Source organism: Prunus avium, chromosome 1, assembly GCF_965620075.1.
Source record: "Prunus avium chromosome 1, drPruAviu1.hap1.1, whole genome shotgun sequence".
Lineage (NCBI taxonomy): Eukaryota > Viridiplantae > Streptophyta > Magnoliopsida > Rosales > Rosaceae > Prunus > Prunus avium.
The window spans coordinates 43,824,240-43,843,867 of NC_142284.1; the positions used below are offsets into that span (position 1 = coordinate 43,824,240).

Sequence of the window (19,628 nt, forward strand, 5' to 3'; positions counted from 1 at the left end):
TCGTTTGATACAAAACTTTAACCAACATAAAATTTGGAAAGCACGAAATCTCATATAAAAGAAAATTGTGGGAGCAATTTTCGTCCCACAAAAATATTCGCCTAAGGATTCCTTCTTACTCTTCGCTTCTCTTTCTCCTTGCAAAACAAATCAGAGTAAAAGGACCACACTTGATTGTGTTGGCCAAAGGCCCTCCGATGCCTAAGTTAGTTTGATTGATTCATAGAGAAACAATAGCTAAAAGGGTACGGAGCTCTTGTAGGGAGAATCGGGTGGTCGGAGCCTTGTGTGAAAGAGAAAGAGTTATGGCGGCAGCTAGGGTTTGTGAGAGGGAATTTCTGCAGAGTTTCAGATAGGATTTTAGACATACCTCAACCCTTGATGTAGCCATGTATTTATAGGAGCCTCGGAGGCTAGGGTTTCAGAAGAATAATTCCACATATGGAAATGAATTATTCTTCCCAAAGATTGGTGTAATTAGGGATTTGATTTAGAATCAAATAACTTCCAATTAAATTGAGTAACTCCCAATTAGGTCAAATAATTCCCAAATTGATTGGCTTAATTATTTGACCTAGGATATGAGATATTTTGCTTCCACAGAAATTATCAATTAAAGCTACTCTACTTTAACCTGCAGTATCTGTGAACTGCCAACGTTAATTATGCCTTGCTTGAATGGAAAAAGGGGATGCACTTAATTTTTGAAGTCTGAATCAGGAACAACAATGTTCTGGTTGAATGCACCCAAAATCTATTTTTCTATAAATTAGTAAACTGAGTAATCAGCTTAAGGAAACATACGCTTCGAGTTCATTGTTACTGAATTTTATTTGGAGAGTCCTATTGACATGAAACTTCATCTGCATTCGAACTCATAAGCTATTGCGGATCGGTGCTGTTTTCAGAGGAAGTTTTTCTTAACCATTCACAGCAACCATCCACATGACCTGCATCTGGAGCTCATAAACTATAGAGGGTCTGTGCTATTTTCAAGTAAAGTTTCCCTCAGCCATTCACAGTAACGATCAGCATCACCTGCATTTGGTACACTGCCAACACAGCTGGCCTCCTGTGGGTCTTCTTCAAGCAGTTTCAACAGCTCATCATACTCTGAAAGGGGTTGGTTCTTGTTTGGTGAACTAGCCTCTCCTGCTGTAGTATCCAGCTTCTGGCTGCCATCATTGAAGTCTGCTGGAAATTTGTTTGGATTGGTTGCATTGCCGGAAGCTATCTGTTCTGGCACAAGCTCAAGTACTTCAGTTGTTAATCTTGCAACTTCTGTTGAAAACTGGTTCTTATTTTCGGAATCGAAGGGACCGGTCAAAGAAGAAGTATAGTATTGCTCTTGATTCATGACAGGAGGCTCATTTGGGACCTGAAATGTGTTTCCTGATATGTAGGGAGAAGCAGCAGCCTCTGGAGTTATGTAGTTCATACTTGGAAAGTGGCTTTCACTTGTTCTAAACCTGTTCTCTTCTATTCCAAGAGGTTGTTGGTTCATGATTTCATTCCTGCCAGCGCCGTATCCAAAACTGCTTGTTTCCCTTATCTGGTTCAAATTTTGAAACTGTCCTTGAGTTCTTAAATAAAACACACTGGGGTTGTTGGTATGATGATTTGTGTAGTGAGACAATCCCGAATATAGATTCTGCCTTCTGTAGTCATGATTGTTGAAACCAGCTACAGGGATAGGAGATGTGATAAAAGAATTTAGAGCATCTAATTGTGCTCTATTACCTCGGACTCCAAAACTTGAAGTCCTTTGATCATATTGGCGTACCAGAGAACTTTGCTTTGCTGGTGGGAATTCATTTCTGTTGATGCAATTGGATAATCTACTTAATGAAGAAGGTGAGCTAGTTGTGTACGTCTCACGAATTCTCTGAACTTGGTTTTTATATTTCTGGAAGGAAAGAATATAAATCCTTTTTAAAAGGGTTAACAAGATTAAGGATATTGGTAATAATGCATGCAAGTACTCAACTTGGAAAAAGAAATGAAGCAGAAAGGAAAACCATATAGAATGGATATCATGCTGTATGAATTTTAATGGGCAGTAGAAGACAATGACATAAAAAGTTAGAATTGAATGAAAATATGCATAGTATCATATAGCATAAACAATAATGCATGCCTTTTTCCGTACGAATTTGAAGATTCAAACAAACTAGGAAGAGAGAAAAAGGCAGATAAAGAAGCATCTAGCACAACGAAGTCGGTTATCTTTGCTTTACTATGATTCAACAAATGCAAAAAGAATCAATCAAGAGTTAATTGATGGGAAATGACTACTTGGTTCTTTAGATATAAGTAGATGAGAAACCTGCAGATGGCTTGCAACCTGGCGCACTGTTATATTTGGCACATTCATCAATTTTAGAATTGCTTTTGGACGAGATTCTGGATCCAAAAAGCAAACATTAAAAATGACAACAACTTGGTACTTTTTCAGGGTGAAGCATACTGCTGCACCACAAAGCACATAAAATTTTTAGATTGTTTGCTGAGAAAGAAGACTTACTTAGATCTCCTAAGGCACTTAGAGCTGCTGTAAACTTGAGATGCAGTTCCGGAGTCCAAACAGCACGAGGCTTTTTATCGCCGGTGGTGCCATTGCTATCCCGATTTTCCATCCCTTCCTCATTCTTGTTTATACTTTCAGAAACAGTTTGCTCTGTGTTTACTTTAGATTTCTTCACTTCTTCTTGCTCTTCTTTATCATCAATTAGTCGCTTTATCCCAGAAGCTCCTTGGGCTTTGCATGTCAACGTGCAAGTGTTTTGTTTGTCAATGTCCAAAGCATGTCCAGTGGCAACGCTACACTCACCACCAGCCTCATTGCTTTTAACACCTCCAAGGGGAGGCCTAAGCACCTCAGCAGCCTCATTTATCTTAATCCCTTGACAGTCCTTTCCACTGTTCATTTTCGTTCCACAATTTGGTTTATGTTTGTACTTCCTTGGGGTTCTAATCTTCCGGTACACATGTTGCCACACACTTTTCAGATCCTCCATAGAAATTGGTTTCTCGAGGAAAAAACAGGCTCCTTCAGCTAGGGCCTTCTTGGCTACATTAACATTCATTTCGGAGGACATGACTGCATGGAAATTCAAGTTATCAAGCAGCTACTACACAAGAAGAAATTTCTGTAAGCCAAATATTCCAAATAGAAAACTTAAGATAAATTCAAAGCATACATATGACAGGGATCTCCTTCTTGTGCAGTACACGCAGAAAAGAAAGACTGTCCATATCTGGCATGTTAATGTTAGCCATTACAAGCTTATAGTCATCCTTTTGTTCCGTAATCATGGACAAAGCAGCGGATGCCATCTCGGTTGTGGTCACTGGAAGAAAAACACGAGACAAAGTTGAATTCCATTCAACATGAAGATTAACCAAGTTGCAAAGAACAAGGATCAAGATCAAATCACTTTGAAACTGTGAATTTATATCAAAAAGTATATATCCTCTCTATCCTATATGTTTTGATTGTCCTTTCCAACCATTTCTATATTACTTTTCTTTCATGGATTGCCTCAAGATTTATGTTCACAAAACAAAATGTTTAAACTTTTGATCCAATATCAGTTATTTATATATCGGATACAAAAAAGTATGCGTATGTGTTTATGCACACAGCCACGCAAATAACATAAAAGTTGTCAAGGAAACACATTTTGATATAATAACTCTTAATATTGTGTTATAGACATATAGCCTCGTTTGACGTCTAGGATTAAATTGGATTGAATAACGCACAAGATTCAAGGTATGTTGAAGTAAGAAATGAAGATAGAGTTGAATGATTTTTCATTTTGTAGGGATTAGAAGGGATACATATTGATATCATATCATTTTGTGGGGATTGGAAGGGACATAACTAATCCATCTTATACTTCACCTTGAACAAAATTTGAAGATTGGCCTTGATTTCTTCCATCAACAAATCTAGTGAGTTATCTAATCAAATCCAATTTTAGACACCAAATGTGACCTATATGTATACATAAAATACAGGAATATTTATGTAAGCATGCCAATCTTATTTGAAAGATAAACAGACCACCATATATCTGTGCATGAAATTCAGATTATGGAATGAACAAATTTTAAAACAAATTATGCAGAGACACAAGAAATGTTCAAAATTATGGCATGAACAAATTTCTTTTAAGGATCATGTATATTATTACCCTTGAATGAGTATTGTTCAAGCGTTGATGCTATGCACATGAGGGACAATGTGTCATGATCTACCAGAAGGATTTGGAGGTCATGTGCAAAGCTAGGGAGACCATTAGTCTCTGTACGACTCATGTGTTCCATTGCCACCAGAAGACTTAGGACAAGATATTTGAGTGCGACAGAGAAAACAGGGGACCCTGAAGCTTGAATCTGAAAAAATGAATTAGATTCAGAAGCTTAATGAGAGAGAGAGAGAGTTTGTGAAACTAGGCAAAGACGAAATATTTTTGTTGAGGAGCTCTCTTATTTATATGGCACTCAATATCAGTCAACACTGTGTGACTGACCAATTAACATGTTGTTGAAACTTGAATCTATGAAGAAGAATAAAAAAAAAGACTTAGAAATCTGCCAAATCTTAGTAAATCTTAGAAATTTGCCATAATATAACTCACATGTGAGCTAGGGTGCTGTGTGTGAACTAGAAATTTTTTTTCATTTCTGTTTCAAGGTTCAAGAAATGACAGATTCATGTTCTGCATAATTATAAAGGAAATGTACTACAAAAAAATTATGAACATTTTCCTTAATTCCACATTCAGCAGTTTTGACCAGTGAGCTTTTTAGGTAATTCAATTCAATGTCCTTTGACATGCATTCTTATGAATTGAAAAAAGACAAAAGCAGTGAAGAAATTCAATTTTCTTCTGAGGTTCATGATAGTTTCTGTTGCATATACTTTTCTGCAAAAGCTATTTTCCACAACTGATACTATTTTAGAAGCCCTTATTCTGATTAACAATAATTTTCCATTGGTTTTCTTAATTTTAGTTCTAACAATAACTACCCATCAAGTAATTTATTATGCTTATGAGCTCAAAATATAGAATTCAATGAGTCACGAGAGAAATGTAGGGAATTTTTTTCAGAAAGAGGTGGTTTACATGGAATGTAAGACCATTCAAACTCTTGACATATGTCTTGAAATGCCTTTTCTTAAAAAGGATAATATTTGCTCTAAGAAATAGCGAGTCAAATAGTTAGTTATTTGGGATTTAATGCGGTTTCTTGAACTTAATTTGCTACACACTCACTTAGAGTTGACTGGTTTTATTTTGAAAATGGACGATCTCTACATTCCATGTTTGTTGTAGCCCTCATGCTGCAGTTCTGCTGAAGCTCATTAGGGTAGTTTTTCCATGACTCAATACTCGATGAATAAATAACGAAAATAACTTGAAGAAGGGTGTGGTCTTTTACTAAGCATTGAGCAATTAGCTTAATATGATTCATAGTGAACAACTCGTTTCCCAGAGCTAAATTGGCTATTATATTATCAAAACTAGCATCTTTGCCTGTTCTGTCCGCAGGCGTGAAAATATATTTTAGTTAAGCTCATTTAACGGATTTTCAAAAATTTAACCACCCATACGTTTTACTTTATATATACACTAACCTCTCGACTCTCGTTTACGCGCGTACCATTAGAGCTATATATATATTTTTACATAAAGAATGATTAGATATATAATAACTATGATTATATATAAAAACTCCTCCCTTTTTTCTTTATTTCTAATTATATATTATTTTTCACAATTTTTTATTTTATTTTTTATGTGCACACTATGTTGGGTTAATAGGTGAGGCAAGCCTCAGCACATGGATTGAAAAGACGCAGAGACTGATGCTATTTTTCGGTCGAATAGATATACTTGTACTTGAGAAGGCATAAAAAGCAGAACAAGGTCACTGGAGCCCAACAAAAGCTTGGGACCAAAAACTGCCTGAGCCACAAGATACAAAAGAAAGAGCAAACGAAGGTGGAAAGGTGGTAGAGATACATCAACAAAATCATCTTAATTTTTACGGGTTGATGATGGTGAGGCTTACTCGTTACTCGTTACTCGTTAGGGTTTTTTTTTTTTTTTTTTTTTTTTTTTTATTATAAAAAAATTTGATTTTACTTTAATTTTATCATACCATTAGTGCCGGTATATCTGACTGTGAATTCTGATTTGCAGGAGGAATTTTCCGAAGAGCTTGAGCCGTTATTCGATTACAGACGTGTTCAGCCTCTCAATGTCGTTTGCCTCGATGGTGAGCTCTTTTGGACTCTGTTTGGTTGATTCACTTGAGAGGAGCCGAAAATTTTGAACCTTTTTCATCAAATAAGGCATTGAAATTTTAATCTTTTAGGGGTTTGTACAGTTTTAGTTTTGGCGAGTTAAGAATTTGAAGTTTTCAATATCGTTGCCTTTTTCCTTTTTAAAATTTTTATTTTTATTTTATGTTTCTGGCAGACGATGATTTAGATGCTCCCTCAGCTTCTCCGAAAAGGAGGAAGATTTCCGATTCTGCGGTAACAAATTTTATCCATATTATTTTACATTCATATGTAGTGTGTTTGTTGTTTAAATTCCATATGATAAGAGGAATTGTTATAAATTGCAGTCCCCATATTTTATGAATATTTTCCCATTGGTGTTTTGGATAATGTTGGAATTAGGTTGAAAAGGTTGATGACACTGCGAAGGCAGTAAGTGTTATTGATTGTGGTGATAAGGAAGAGGAGGATTGGTTACCTCCTCCGCCCAAGGTTTCCCTTGACGCAAAGCTGCGGGGTGAGGATTCAACCTTAAGGGAGTTGAGGTATTTGAATTTTGGTTTTATTTTTTTGTTGTGGATGTTGATTATTATTATCTTCTTAAACTTAGATTATCCTTGCCCCAAGAAGAAATTTGTGACACATTAGTGTCTAGTGTATATCTCTCCCGTTGTTCTTTAGATTCTAGTGGGTAAGTAATTGTGGTCCATGCATGTAGGTTAAAGAAGCAAGAGCTGGCATCACTTGCTCAATCAGCTGAAAACGTGATGCGAGCTGTAGAGGAGTCTGTGAAAAGAGAACTTAGTGATTCATTGGAGGCTGTTGCCGAAAAACCCTCAAAGCCCCGTTGTGAAAGAAACAAAATTGTTTTATCTATTCAAGACAAAGATGGAGCTAAGCAATTTCGTATTTATGTGGTATGTTGTGCAGAAGTATTAACCTTTATAATATGTTTGTCTAGTAATTTTCTATTCTGAAAACGGACAAGTTTACTAGTTATTACTGGTAGGTAATGGAGTGGGAGTTCAGCAATATGGTATGCTGGTTCCCCTTATGAAAGGTAGGAGTTATGAGAGGCTGTTCATATATAAATCTAATCAAGGGGTTTAGCAATGGACAGGTTTTCAACACGTGACTGCTAAATTTTTTATTTTTCACAATTTATCCGTGTTCATATCTAAACCTAAAATTCGTGAAAAACTGTTACTAAGCATAGGTTTTCTCAAAACAGAACTTCCTTGTGCCTGTTTTGGTACATTTTCTGCATATTTTCCTTCTCATCTTGTGGATCACTTTATATTTCATGTTGTGATTAATCAAGTTGAATACATGGTACATTTTACCTTCCTCTTTCTGACTCTGAATATTAAAAAGATAAGTTGGGTGATTTCTTCGGAGATTTCTTCTGTAAATATCCTTCCTAGTTCCTTTCTGCCTCACTTTTTTTACATGTTACTTTGTTCCGTATTCTTTGGCCTAATCTTTGATATATATGCAGGCTATGTGATATTAGACATTGTAATTTTTAATTATGTTTCTTCTACTTTAATAGGACGACAAGTTTGAGCGGCTCTTCAAAATGTATGCAGATAAAGCTAAGCTTGACCTTAAGAGTTTGGTGTTTTGTTTTGATGGGGACAAAATAGGTCCAGCTGCTACACCTGATGCCCTTGGCATGGAGGACAATGACATCATTGAAGTGCGTGTTACCTCGAGCTGACATGGTATGGTCATTTCACAATCAACCTCCCACTTGTCTTGCTTTGTTAAATTATGGCTTTAGGGCATATCCTTATACTCACTCATCCTACTTTGTTTCATATTTAAGTTTTATGTATAAAATTATAAATACATCATTCCTACAAAAAAAGAAAGTTTGAACATGTCCTTTGGTGATTGACTGATAGTTATGTTGAGATTAGTTAAATAGAAGGCTGGGTTGTGCTTAAATTTGAAAGGGTGGAAATGGTTTGGGGTGGTTAAGAGCAAGAACCTGTTTTTCAAGCTTCAGGACTGGCAGAATGATAACATGTTCCCACATTAAAATCTTTGTGTGCCAGGAAAGTCTCTTTTCCGATTTAGATAGCCACCCTTCTAGTTTGAAGATGCTCATCGTCTCCAGAATGGAATTATGAAGATTTGCTCTCCATTAATCTTATACCTAGGTGGTTAAGGTGGTATTTTTGTTGTTGTTGTGATAATATTATTAAGACAACGGTTGGGTAGTTAGATAGGCGTACTAAAAGCTGTAGTCCCTCAAATAATTCATTCAAAAGGGGGAATAATTGTCATATCATGTAACCGTCCTTGCTGCTTATGCTTATTCTTTCAATGAGAATGCTTGCAAGCACACTTGTTATATATTCAGTGGCGTGGATTTAGAAAGCAGAAGCTGAATGCTGTTTGTGGCATAGAGAAGAAGTTGACAGATTCTAGCAGAGTTGAATTTTTTGTTTTCGGGAAGGAAAACCCTGTCTAGATTCACCTCCGTTTTACTTGCTTTGTTACTGCTGCTGAATATAAATTTTTGTTGTAGATGTTTATTTGTTATCTTTGCACAATGTTATGAATATTTTTTAAGTGAGTTTTTGGCATACAATATTTTGTGTTTTTGTTGCTCAATTCCTTTTAAATTCTTATTGCTTCTTCTTTGAATTCAGGTTTTTTTTCAACTAAGGCACTAAAACCACCAACTTGACGACTCTATTGTGGGGACAAGAAGCACCTTGATGGTTGATCTTTTCGTATAATTTTGTAGTTTGTGCAGTACCTGCTCTCTAACTGTATAGTGTTATTTTGAAATGATTTAGGAACAAGTGTAAGCTTATAAGTACATAGCTTGGAGAAAGGAAACACTCCTCGCTTGTTTTGTGGACGTGAACAGTGGACCTAATTGAATTTGAGTGTGCCTAAAACTTGTTTTTCATTAAGCAGCACGTTGGCTTCTTTACTAGAATTTGTGAACTTATGCATAAAATTTTGTGTGCAGATAGCTTTCCATACTGCAATGCTTCATATGTTATCCTACATTTGAGTGAAAAGAACCAAAATCTAGCTGCCAGCAATCTAATTTGAAAGATTTTGAGAACAATATGCCTCAGTGTTCGTGCAGGTGGCTCGATACAACTCATAATGTGTAAGTCCCACATCGAAGAATACCTCTACAATTTAAATATAGATGGTCAACTCTTAATTGCACCGATGAATTTTAAGTTAAAATTCCACATCTAGAGATCCATTGTGTTTACCCAACCTAAGAATTGGACTTAGGTGGTTAAGGTAGAGACAATATCGATGCTAAATTTCTGGAGCGGCCTAGTGGAGCGAAATCAATGCTCATAATTCAAAGCAAGATTTTGAGAACAATATATGCCCTTATCACCTTTCTGTAGATACAAAAGAACAAAACTACTTTATATAACAGAACGAACAGCCATTGGCGGAAGCAGGTGAGATTTTGGATCACATGGATCATACATTTCACGTGCACTCAGAGTCACTCGGTCTCTTCTCTTCGTCTCAGAGTCAAGAGGGCAATTGGATAACGTGGATGATGATCCCGTTGTCCACGAGAGCCACGTATTCAAATCCACGCTGGAAAGTTTCCTCTCATAAATGTACACGTCAAACCCATAAAGTGTTAAAAGGGATAAAAGCAAGAAAGAACATGACCAAACAAACAGAAAAACAGCTCAGAGCTCAGTCTGCCTCCGAGCTATTTAATTCCCGGGACAATGGAGAGAGGTATTTTTTTTACTTCCATTTTCTTGTCAAGTTTCTGAGTTTTATCTCTGAAATTATAATTGGTTCAATCCATCAGGTTCTTTTCAGTTGCGATCGCCTCTGTTTCTTCTTTCGATTACTTGTAATCTTAGAAGTTTCGGTTTTTTTCCTCTCTCGAATGTTTCATATACTTAAAACTTGTAACCGGACACTACTCAACTTGCATTCTTAGCTTGAAATTTCAGAGCTTGACATGTCTAATTTGCATTGGCAAGTTTGATATGGGAATTTTCTCACACCTCAACCATCCGCATCTGATCCAACAACTGAGAAATATGATTCTATTAAGATCCCAATAGAAAATCTCAGATATTTATGTGTATGATGGTAAATATTGGTGTTGGGGTTAGCTAGCCTTTTCATGTTTGACTCTACTTAATACTTGGCTTGTTATGCTGGAATATTGTTTAGATCGTGGAAACTGTGGCAGATCAACTAGGACTATAATTTTTTTTCTTTTACTTCCCAATTGAAAAAAGATGGTATCTTTCTTCATATCTTTACTGTTGATTATATCTGACAGCAAGAGGGCTCAGCAGAATGGAGGTTTCAAAGTTTTGGAGGCTGTAGTTTTTGTGAAGTAGAGAAAATGAAGAAATTATGTGAGTTCTGCTCGGCACTAAGGCCAGTTGTGTACTGTAAAGCTGATGCAGCACATCTTTGCCTTTCCTGCGATGCAAAGGTCCACTCAGCAAACACCCTTTTTAACCGGCATCTGCGTACTATCTTATGCGATTCATGCAAATACCACCCTGCTTATGTTCAGTGTTTGGATCACAAGATGTTTATGTGCCATGACTGTGACCGTACCCTGCATATTGCTTCCCAGCATCAGAAAAGGGCAATTAGCAGTTACACAGGTTGCCCATCTGCTAAGGACTTTGCAGCATTTTGGGGTTTTGAACTGAACGAGCTAGACAATAGTGCACATCTGGATGGAACTCTCTCCACTTCTTGTGGCTCTTCCTGTGACTCAAGTGCAGTAAACTTAGATAGTTGTGAACAGTTTTGCTCTCAAGTTGAAGGCTTTCCAGCAGCAAATTCTCCCACCCTGGCTCCAGCTCCAGGTGTAGGATCTGAAGTGGGTTCAAGCAGTCAACAATACAAGGTAGATAGACAGGAACTATATGTATGTTCTCTTTTATCATTAATCTCGGCAAACAATGTAATTGGCACTGTTGAAATACCTTATGAAACTGCAATTAAGGTAAATCCTTGATATGGGACAAGGTTTTAGTTTTCAAGAGTTCGATATCTAGTTTATGTTATCCATGCTTTCAAAAACTTTAGAGTATCATAGTTGCAGTTTCTCTTGATAATGAACATCCACCATTATGAATGAGATGCAGTCTCCTGTGACTAGTTTGGGGCATTCACTATAATTTCCAACATTAAACTGTGTCTAGTGCTTGAGTAAATATACCCATTGAAGTGTGCACCATGTCTTCTCAATTGGCATCTTCTATCTTGCAGATATCTCATGAAGGTCAAGAGCATAAAAGCACTTGTTTTATTCTGCACCAGATTCTTGACTTAAAAAGGCTTCAGCTCACTGAAGGGAGCAGCCCTTCGCTTCTGATACGTGGCAAAGAACAAAGTGACTTATCTTCTTCAGTACATCACACATCAAAGGGGTTCAATGATAATCTTGATCAGAGTTTACAACATTCCGAGATTACTAGATTTAGGCAAAGGGACAGTCTACTTCACGATCTGAAAGTTGATAATTTGCCATTTCCATTTTCTCAACTGGAGCACATGCCACCATCTTCAACTGCTGGACTTCCGTTGGATACAGAATCGTTTTGGCAGTGCAGAAGTCCGGTTGAAAGTTGTCAGGTTTGATCAATACCACTGCAAGTCATTTATTTGGACTAATATGTAGTAATAAATCACTTCTTGTTTGTTTGAACACTGATCTCTTCCTGTTTATAAGTGCCATGAGAGAAAGGAGAAGTTCTAATTATGTTCAGCTTATGCAGGTAAAAGTTGATACTCTGTTTCTCAATGAACTGTATGAATTGTGTTAATCATTTGTTGCCAACTTGCCATCACTTCACCATTAATTGAATAGAAACTCTGACAGGAAAATATCTATGTGAAATAAATTCTGGTTAAGCAATGCTGACTCCAATGAAATTCCATTACAGTAAACTGCAGGGTTGATGTTTGGATTTCCTATTATAAATTTCTTGATGCTAGGCTGATGGTCCTGCTTACATTACATGCTGTCTTCAAATGCATCACTTATATTAGATCGTACTCAATGCTGTGGCTACCTTATCATGGAAAATATCTCTGTCGGTATAACCATCTGATCGTGATTTTATTTTGCAGCTGTGGGCTCAAAATATGCAAGACATTGGGGTTTGTGAAGAACTTGTTTGTCATGATGATTTTAATATGCCTGATGTTGATATGACATTCCAAAACTTCGAAGAACTATTTGGAGGTGATCAAGATCCAACCAGAGCACTGCTTGATGATAAAGATGTATCTTACTCCTCAGTGTTGAAGTATATATCCCTTGACAAGTCAGATAATGGCCATGCAAGAGCAAGGATGGTGTGAATTTTGGCTTCCCCTCTCTTCTTTTATTAAAATTGTCCAATTACCATAGTATAGTCACCAAGGTTCTTTTGACTAGAACATGTGCTAAATATATACCCCCAAAAAAATGGTTTCTGACAGGAGCATGATGCGTCAGAGGTTTCGTCTATTTTCTTTAACAAAGTTCAAAACCTTGAAGGAAGCATGGATTATTGCCCATGTCCTATTCAACCATCTTCTTCAACTTTGTCATTCTGTATGTCAAGGTTCAGTGCCGAAAGCAGCAGTACCGATTGTCATGAAAGCCGGCTTTCACCCTATATTGCCACAGGGGAGACTTCAAGAAATTCACCTCATGACCAAGAGGGTGGGCGCTTTGAAGCCAGAGCAAATGCCATGACGAGGTACAAAGAGAAGAAGCATTCCCGACTGTAAGTATTAGGGATTCTCTGCTCTAAGCTCTTCCAGTTTGTTTAAGTGTTGCTACATCTCTTATATATAGAGAACATGGAATTTTTTGTTTTCAGGCTTGTGAGAAAAAATCGATATCCATTTAGGAAAGGTACAGCTGATAACGTAAGCGGGAAAAAGGAAGAGTTGTGAAGAAGAGAGAAGACTATGACTCTGACACTGTAAATGTGACAAGAGCTATTAAACTTCTGACCACAATAAGTTATTGAACTCTTGCATGCATCTTTGTCTTGTACATACACCATGGTACCAATGAGATTCTTGGTTTGGGTCCTATAATCGGACCAATTTATCCGTTCAACTATACTCACAAGCACATAGAACACTAGGACCCCTTGCTTGTGTGAGTGCGGTGGGACGGATCAATTGGTCCGACCATGAGCCCAAATTAAAAGAAAATGCAAATTGAGCTGAAAGCCAGTTTTTAGTTTCTCACATAAGTAAACATGATTTCCAACATAATGCTGGAGAAGAAAGAAACTATCATGTACCCCAAGTCCTCAAAGATGTTTAATATTTACAGGGTGGATAGAAACGCTGGGAAATTTTGGGCCATTTGGTGCATAAGAAAATCTAACAAAAACGTGCATCAGATATCTTTCAAACTATTATACATTTATGTTTGTAATGGTTACAGCCGCTGTTGTAGGCATTTATCTATGCGTCAAATCTCCTAACTTAGGCTAACATGGTAACAGTTGCTATCAAATATACCTGTTAACAATATCAAATTCTCGAAAATTTCTTTCATTCAGAACTTGTGATTTCAGCTAGTGAGTTTTGATGAGAGCAACATCCAAGCACTCATTACTGGGAAGGTGATGAATGCGGAAGCCTGTAAATTAGCAACTCCAATTAAGGACAATACCACAAGAAAATGCTAAGATGGGGAACGTATTTCTTGAGAAATAGCTGCGGCAGAAAGAAAAATGAATAAAAAAAATGGTGCTTAAATTGCCTGGAATAGAGTACTTAGGATTTCTATTCTATAAGACCACTCCAAACCAGGAATGGGCAAAAGATGCATTTTTTTAATTTTAAATTTCGTATTTTCCAAATCTAGATACTGTATTATTATGTAAGAAGCCAACAAATGGCTGTCGTCATTGTTCATAATGGAGCAATCCTCAACAATATAACCTATGCATTCACGGTAAGGAAACCTGCTAAATGAGATTATTTAGGGTAATACAAGCATCTGTTATGTAATTCTCAGTGTTTTACAACTAATTATTTTGGAGGTAGGAAGAGACAATCAACCTAATCAAAGGACGTAATTTAGCATGCACTCTGTACATGATTCTCCTGTAAATGATTGATTCAACTTCCTGCTAATTGATTAAAAAAAGAAAAAGGGACAAGTGACAGAAGAAACCAGGTTAGAGGAAACATTGGCTGCTGTAGAGGCAAGCGGAGTTGGAGACGAAGAAGACATAGTGGGCGTAGGAGGAGAAGTGGAAGGGGTAGCCATGGATGAGTGTATAGAATGATGAAATTGTTTAGAGGAAGGAAATAGAGGAAGGAAGCAGAAACGAGAAGGAGGAAAAGGAAGGAGTAGAAAAAAAAAAAAATTAAAGCAGGATCGAGAAATTGAAAGTAGAGTTGCCGCAAGGCATGGGCTGTGATACCATAAAGAATTGTGAAAGTTATGTTTTTCATTGATAAAGGTGTAGAGTATTTATACACTAATAATAGTGGAAAGCAAACGGATGCTTGAAGCACTAACCTAGTCTAATAATAGAAAAGACAAAGACAACAGCTTTACAACTCAATATACAGACAAGACCATGCTTATATGTTTGAACCAACTTTACATGAACCAACTTTACAACTATCATGAGATGGGTTGCACGTGTCTTCTGTTGAGGTAACCTTGGTGGGTTGCATGTTAATCCTTTTAAGCACTCCACAATGTTTTATGGGAAAAGTTTCGCAAAGATTTATGGCTCAACATTTTCAACATTTAAGTGATATATTTGCATGTGCCAACATTAAGCAGCTCGTGCCTTCAGAGTTCCTGAAAATTAGAAAACCAACCACCAAATTTGGAAACTATGCTATAAAAGTAAAGGGATATGCAAATGTAAACAGCAGCAGAATGGCAGAAAGCTATAAAGATGTATCACAGGAGTGGCCTCAGGGTCCTCCTAACAGCATTGAAGAACTATTTTTCCTTTTTCCAACAGCTGTTACAGACCAATTAACAAAAGACTTTTGATACTTACCTCATGGTGAGACCTTTTAAATTCTGCAAAGACTCTCTTGAACAGATGCAAAGCTCGAGATGTTTATGAACTGCAAACCATCAGATTTGTTGGGTTAATGTGAGAGTTTATGAAGTTAGGCCCAAGCGTCTTCAGCAGAGGGTCAGAAGAAGATCATATTGACTATATATATCAACCTATCTGAAGTTCTAAACTACTACTGCGAGTGTGGGATATCCAATATTACCTTCAAGAATGTGCATCTTGTTAATTGTCTTTGAACCCTCATAGTCCTCATCTATTTATTTATTTTTTTTCAAAAAGAAACCAGCAAATATTAGTGAATCGGCAAAACCAATTTCAGTAAAACTTTTGAATTTAGCAAATGAAGAACCTAAAGCCAGTTTCAAGCAGAAAAAACTTGTGTAATATGAAGAGCCTGCTCAAGCCGCTGAATTTGAATCCATTGTTCTGTAACAATGTCAGGCATTTGAAAGCAAAGAGAAAGAAGCCAATGGCGAAATGAACACCACACTAACCACATCACACACTCATAGCCATAGACCATAGATGGATTGAGTACATCAGTGCACGACCTTTTGAGACTGAGAGGCAACCGTTTCGAGTCTATTGATTTACTTATTGTCTCTTGATTTGTTAAAGTTACAGTCTTATGTTGATTTGTTAAAGTTAGAGTCTTTTGTTGATTTGTTAAAGCCGTACCTAAAAGTCTGTCAGTTATAGATACATACTAATTGAGCCTTTCAGGCATGGTTAATTGTGTTTGCTAGTGGATTTCTCCATGGGGATTCCAAGTTTTGCGTATTCTGAAAGAAGTTTATTTTGTTGTGATTTCCTAGCATCTGGTACCTCATGATTAGCACTAAATGAATTAACTGGTGCATGTTAATCATGAACTTAGATGATAATAGAGTGATGATCGAGCCTTTTATAGGCTTATGTGATTGGGGAGGAAGGTATCTTGAAGGAGCTTGAGCTTGCTGGATATCAATACCTTGGTGGACCAGTAAGTATGAGTCCGAAATCATATAGTTTCAGTACATGATGCTGTTACACAGGTGAGATTCTTTCTTTCTTTCTTCTTCTTAAAAAAAGAAAAAAGAACATCAACTTTTAATATTGCTAGATCTGTTTGTTCGTTGTCTTCTAGGTTGGAGCTGTTGTGGTTGGATTTGACTCAAATTTCAGGTACTACAAAATTCAGTAAGTTCTGGTGATTCTTGTTTATGTCAATGCATGTGTGTTGAACAAACTGCAAATTATTTTTTCTTTATTTTTCTATGGACTGTACTTGTTCTCAAATTCAGGCAAACATCGTGTTACAAAGTATTAAATGGAAGGTAATATGCATGTTACTATACCAAGTGCCAACACCATATAAACATTATGGTCTTATTATATATGCAGTGCACTTGTCACATGTATTGCAGTCTTCTCTGGTGGCCAGTCAATGTTTATGTGATGGAAGGTATGGGACACTCTGTATACGTGAAAACCCTGGATGAGAAAAAATAAAATCTTCAATTTGTTACCCATGATTTTCTTCTTAGCTATTATTAATTTTGTTATGCAGAATCAGTTGTAGCAGACAGTGTTCAAAATCTGAATGAGAAAATCGATCGTATCGAAGAGTGTTGACGACATGGCGCAGAAGATCCATCTTTGCAGTCTGTTTTTGTTCACTCTTTAAGGTTTGTTTCCCGTTTCAGCTTCAAGTCTTCAGATTTCAAGTTTATGCTAAATTGAAATCAAATATTTAGTTGCATTTGAATGTCACCGGGAGACTCATTGGCTACTGATGAGAGGCTTAACGCTCTAGAAGAAGAGGTTCATATCCTTTTCAATTTCTTTTTGCAATTTCAATTCAATGAAAAAGAAAAAGTAGCAGAAAGAGTTCGTTGGATTTGAGATTTAGGCTTTGCAATGCTTTTTAGGTACGGCTTCTGTGGGCCGTTCTCTTTTTTAAGTAAAGCCGCGCGGCTATATTATTTTTTAAAGTATAGCCCACGGCTATATTATTTTTTAAACAGTGATCTTGATATAGAAAAGATGTTTTAAAGGTTAGCTCAACTCTTTTTCTTTTAATTACATAATCTGTTAGATAAGTTAAATTTCAAATAACACTAGTATTCAAACTTAAGAAAAATATAAAGTTAATACCTTGGTCTTTATTTAGAAATTTGAATTAAAAAAAACATCCTCACTAGTCTTTTCTTCTTTTGGGTTGAAAATAGAATCAGTGTTCTTCTAACTGAAGGCATCCTCAAAGCACACGTTACATCCCTTGGTCATTTATGTAAAACCAAGGGCGGAACTACATGTAGACTAGAGTGGGCTTCAGCCTGGTGCAAGATTTAATAAAATACTAATTTGGTGCAAATTTTATAAGATATTTCCTACTCCCCACGAATATTAGTCCACCATTTGTTAAGCTAGTTGGCCCACAAAGTCACATACTTGCAATATATTTGTGGTTTGGAGGCCACGTGAGTGGGAACCATTGTTTCTTCTCTTTTCTTCTTCTTCCGATTTACAGGTTAGCATTTAGATCTACAAGTGCAACAAAGCTTTTGTGTTTATGCCTCTGTGTACATGTTTTGGATATGCTACTGCTATGAATTGTACTTTTGTTCGTGTTTATGCTTCCCACAGTTTCAGTTTCTGATTCCCACTTGGTTCTTATTGTATCAATTAGCATACCCAAAAAAAAAAAAAAAAAAAATTGGTTCTCATTGTTTATATAGATCTTCTATACAAAAAATTAAAATTAAAATTTTAGCATACCTCTAGAAAAATTCCTGGTTCCGCCATTGTGTAAAACTCAATAAATTATAAACGTGCAATTTACAACATAAATTCTTTAATTGAGGCTATAGGTATATAGCCTATAGTTATTACACTTTGGATTGCAATGGAACTATATATACGCAAGTATTAGTGGCTGTCTCTTTAGTACCCTCTCATTGCCACAAGCTCACAACTACTTATATTGAACAGATATGTTATTAGACAGCTTATTGACCATTGATTCAAATTTGTTGCTATTGGGGTGTGGATGAGGGTGAGCTAGCCATCAGAAGGGAATTTGCATGGCCGATAAAAAAAATAAAAAAAATTATTGAGCTCACCATTGAAAAACAAAAATCGAATCAATCTCATGAGGCATTTGCGACCTATCCAAACGTGTCAATTGTCTTTTTGTAAATAATTTACCTAAATGTACCTTTTAAAAAAAAGAATGTACCTATTATTAAGGGAACATAAATATAAATCCTTAGAATTGAGGATACGAATTTTAGTCAACTTTATTAATTTGAGTGAAACATTTATAGGAATAAATCTTACAGAATGTTGGATTTTGTGGGTAAAGTAGAGAGAGAGAGAGAGATATATATATATATATATATATATATATATATATATATATATATATATATCTATATATATATATATATATATATATATATCTATATATATATATATATATTTAATACAAAAATACCATTTTGTCTTTGTATTTAATAGAAAAGATAATAAAATTAAGGACATGACCATTTTTTTTTTCCAAACGATGGAAGCAATTTATTAATAGTGCTGCTAAACGAACTCTAAAATTAACTGAGTACACCCTACTATCAAACTATTTATTGAATTACTAATTTGCCCTAATATAAAATGACCAAAAAGGATATATTGAATTGTGTACCCCAATATGTACACTATCCTTAAGACTTGACGCATGTCCATTGTTATAACTATGGTCAACTCTTTAATTTTAATCTTTTAAAGTATTTAAAACCAAAAAATAAAATAAAATTTTAAAAAGAGAAAAAAAGCTCTCTCCTTCCCGACCCACCCCACTCTGAGACGAGTTGAGATATGCTGTCGTTTTACTGCTTGAGCTTTTGAACCCATGCCTTCAAACAAATTGACTTAATTTTTAACATAGAACTCGGAATCCAGGAGAAGTGTATTGATCCCAGTTGATTTTTGTATGCATAAAACCTAAACAATCAATAACACAAACCAGGTGGTGGTGGTGGTCGCACAGGAGAGAGATAAAAGAAGAAGAAGAAGAAGAAGCAGGAGAGAGAGAGAGAGAGAGAGAGAGAGAGAGAGAGTTTTGTTAAAATATTATTTTATTATTATTTTACTTTATTTGTTTATTTTAAATACTTTAAAAGATTCAAAATTAAAGAGGGTGTACCATGGGTATTTTTGGTAGTTAAATAGGGTGTACTTAATTAATTTTACATTTTTATTTAAACATTAGGGTGTACTTAGATCGTAGGGTGCACTAA

At 36.0% G+C, this 19,628-nt stretch overlaps 3 protein-coding genes across 6 annotated transcripts; 2 read left to right on the forward strand and 1 right to left on the reverse strand.

Annotated features, from left to right (window-relative positions):
* Nucleotides 1-970: 970 nt before the first annotated feature.
* Nucleotides 971-3,336, reverse strand: LOC148297876 (uncharacterized). Its single transcript, XM_088248756.1, has 4 exons — nt 3,201-3,336; nt 2,525-3,100; nt 2,327-2,403; nt 971-2,038 (listed from the first exon to the last, which is right to left on the reverse strand). The coding sequence occupies exons 1-4, from the start codon at nt 3,334-3,336 to the stop codon at nt 971-973; spliced, it is 1,857 nt and encodes a 618-aa protein (XP_088104882.1).
* A 2,534-nt stretch (nt 3,337-5,870) lies between these two features.
* On the forward strand, nt 5,871-9,248 carry LOC110765435 (Ubiquitin-like superfamily protein). Its single transcript, XM_021968559.2, has 7 exons — nt 5,871-6,073; nt 6,216-6,291; nt 6,495-6,553; nt 6,701-6,843; nt 7,017-7,215; nt 7,851-8,022; nt 8,959-9,248. The coding sequence occupies exons 1-6, from the start codon at nt 6,068-6,070 to the stop codon at nt 8,016-8,018; spliced, it is 651 nt and encodes a 216-aa protein (XP_021824251.1). The 5' UTR covers nt 5,871-6,067; the 3' UTR covers nt 8,019-8,022; nt 8,959-9,248.
* A 44-nt stretch (nt 9,249-9,292) lies between these two features.
* BBX27 (B-box zinc finger family protein) lies at nt 9,293-13,337 on the forward strand. Of its 4 annotated transcripts, none has more exons than XM_021968555.2 (7): nt 9,294-9,434; nt 9,822-10,042; nt 10,605-11,189; nt 11,555-11,920; nt 12,419-12,646; nt 12,773-13,062; nt 13,159-13,337. In XM_021968555.2, exons 3-7 carry the CDS (start codon nt 10,671-10,673, stop codon nt 13,232-13,234), a joined length of 1,479 nt encoding a protein of 492 aa, XP_021824247.1. In that variant the 5' UTR covers nt 9,294-9,434; nt 9,822-10,042; nt 10,605-10,670; the 3' UTR covers nt 13,235-13,337. The 4 variants fall into 4 exon arrangements, with proteins under 4 accessions (XP_021824248.1, XP_021824247.1, XP_088102753.1 ...); XM_088246627.1 differs by having other exon boundaries at nt 9,296-9,434; nt 9,748-10,042; XM_021968556.2 differs by lacking the exon at nt 9,822-10,042 and having other exon boundaries at nt 9,293-9,434.
* Nucleotides 13,338-19,628: the final 6,291 nt, after the last annotated feature.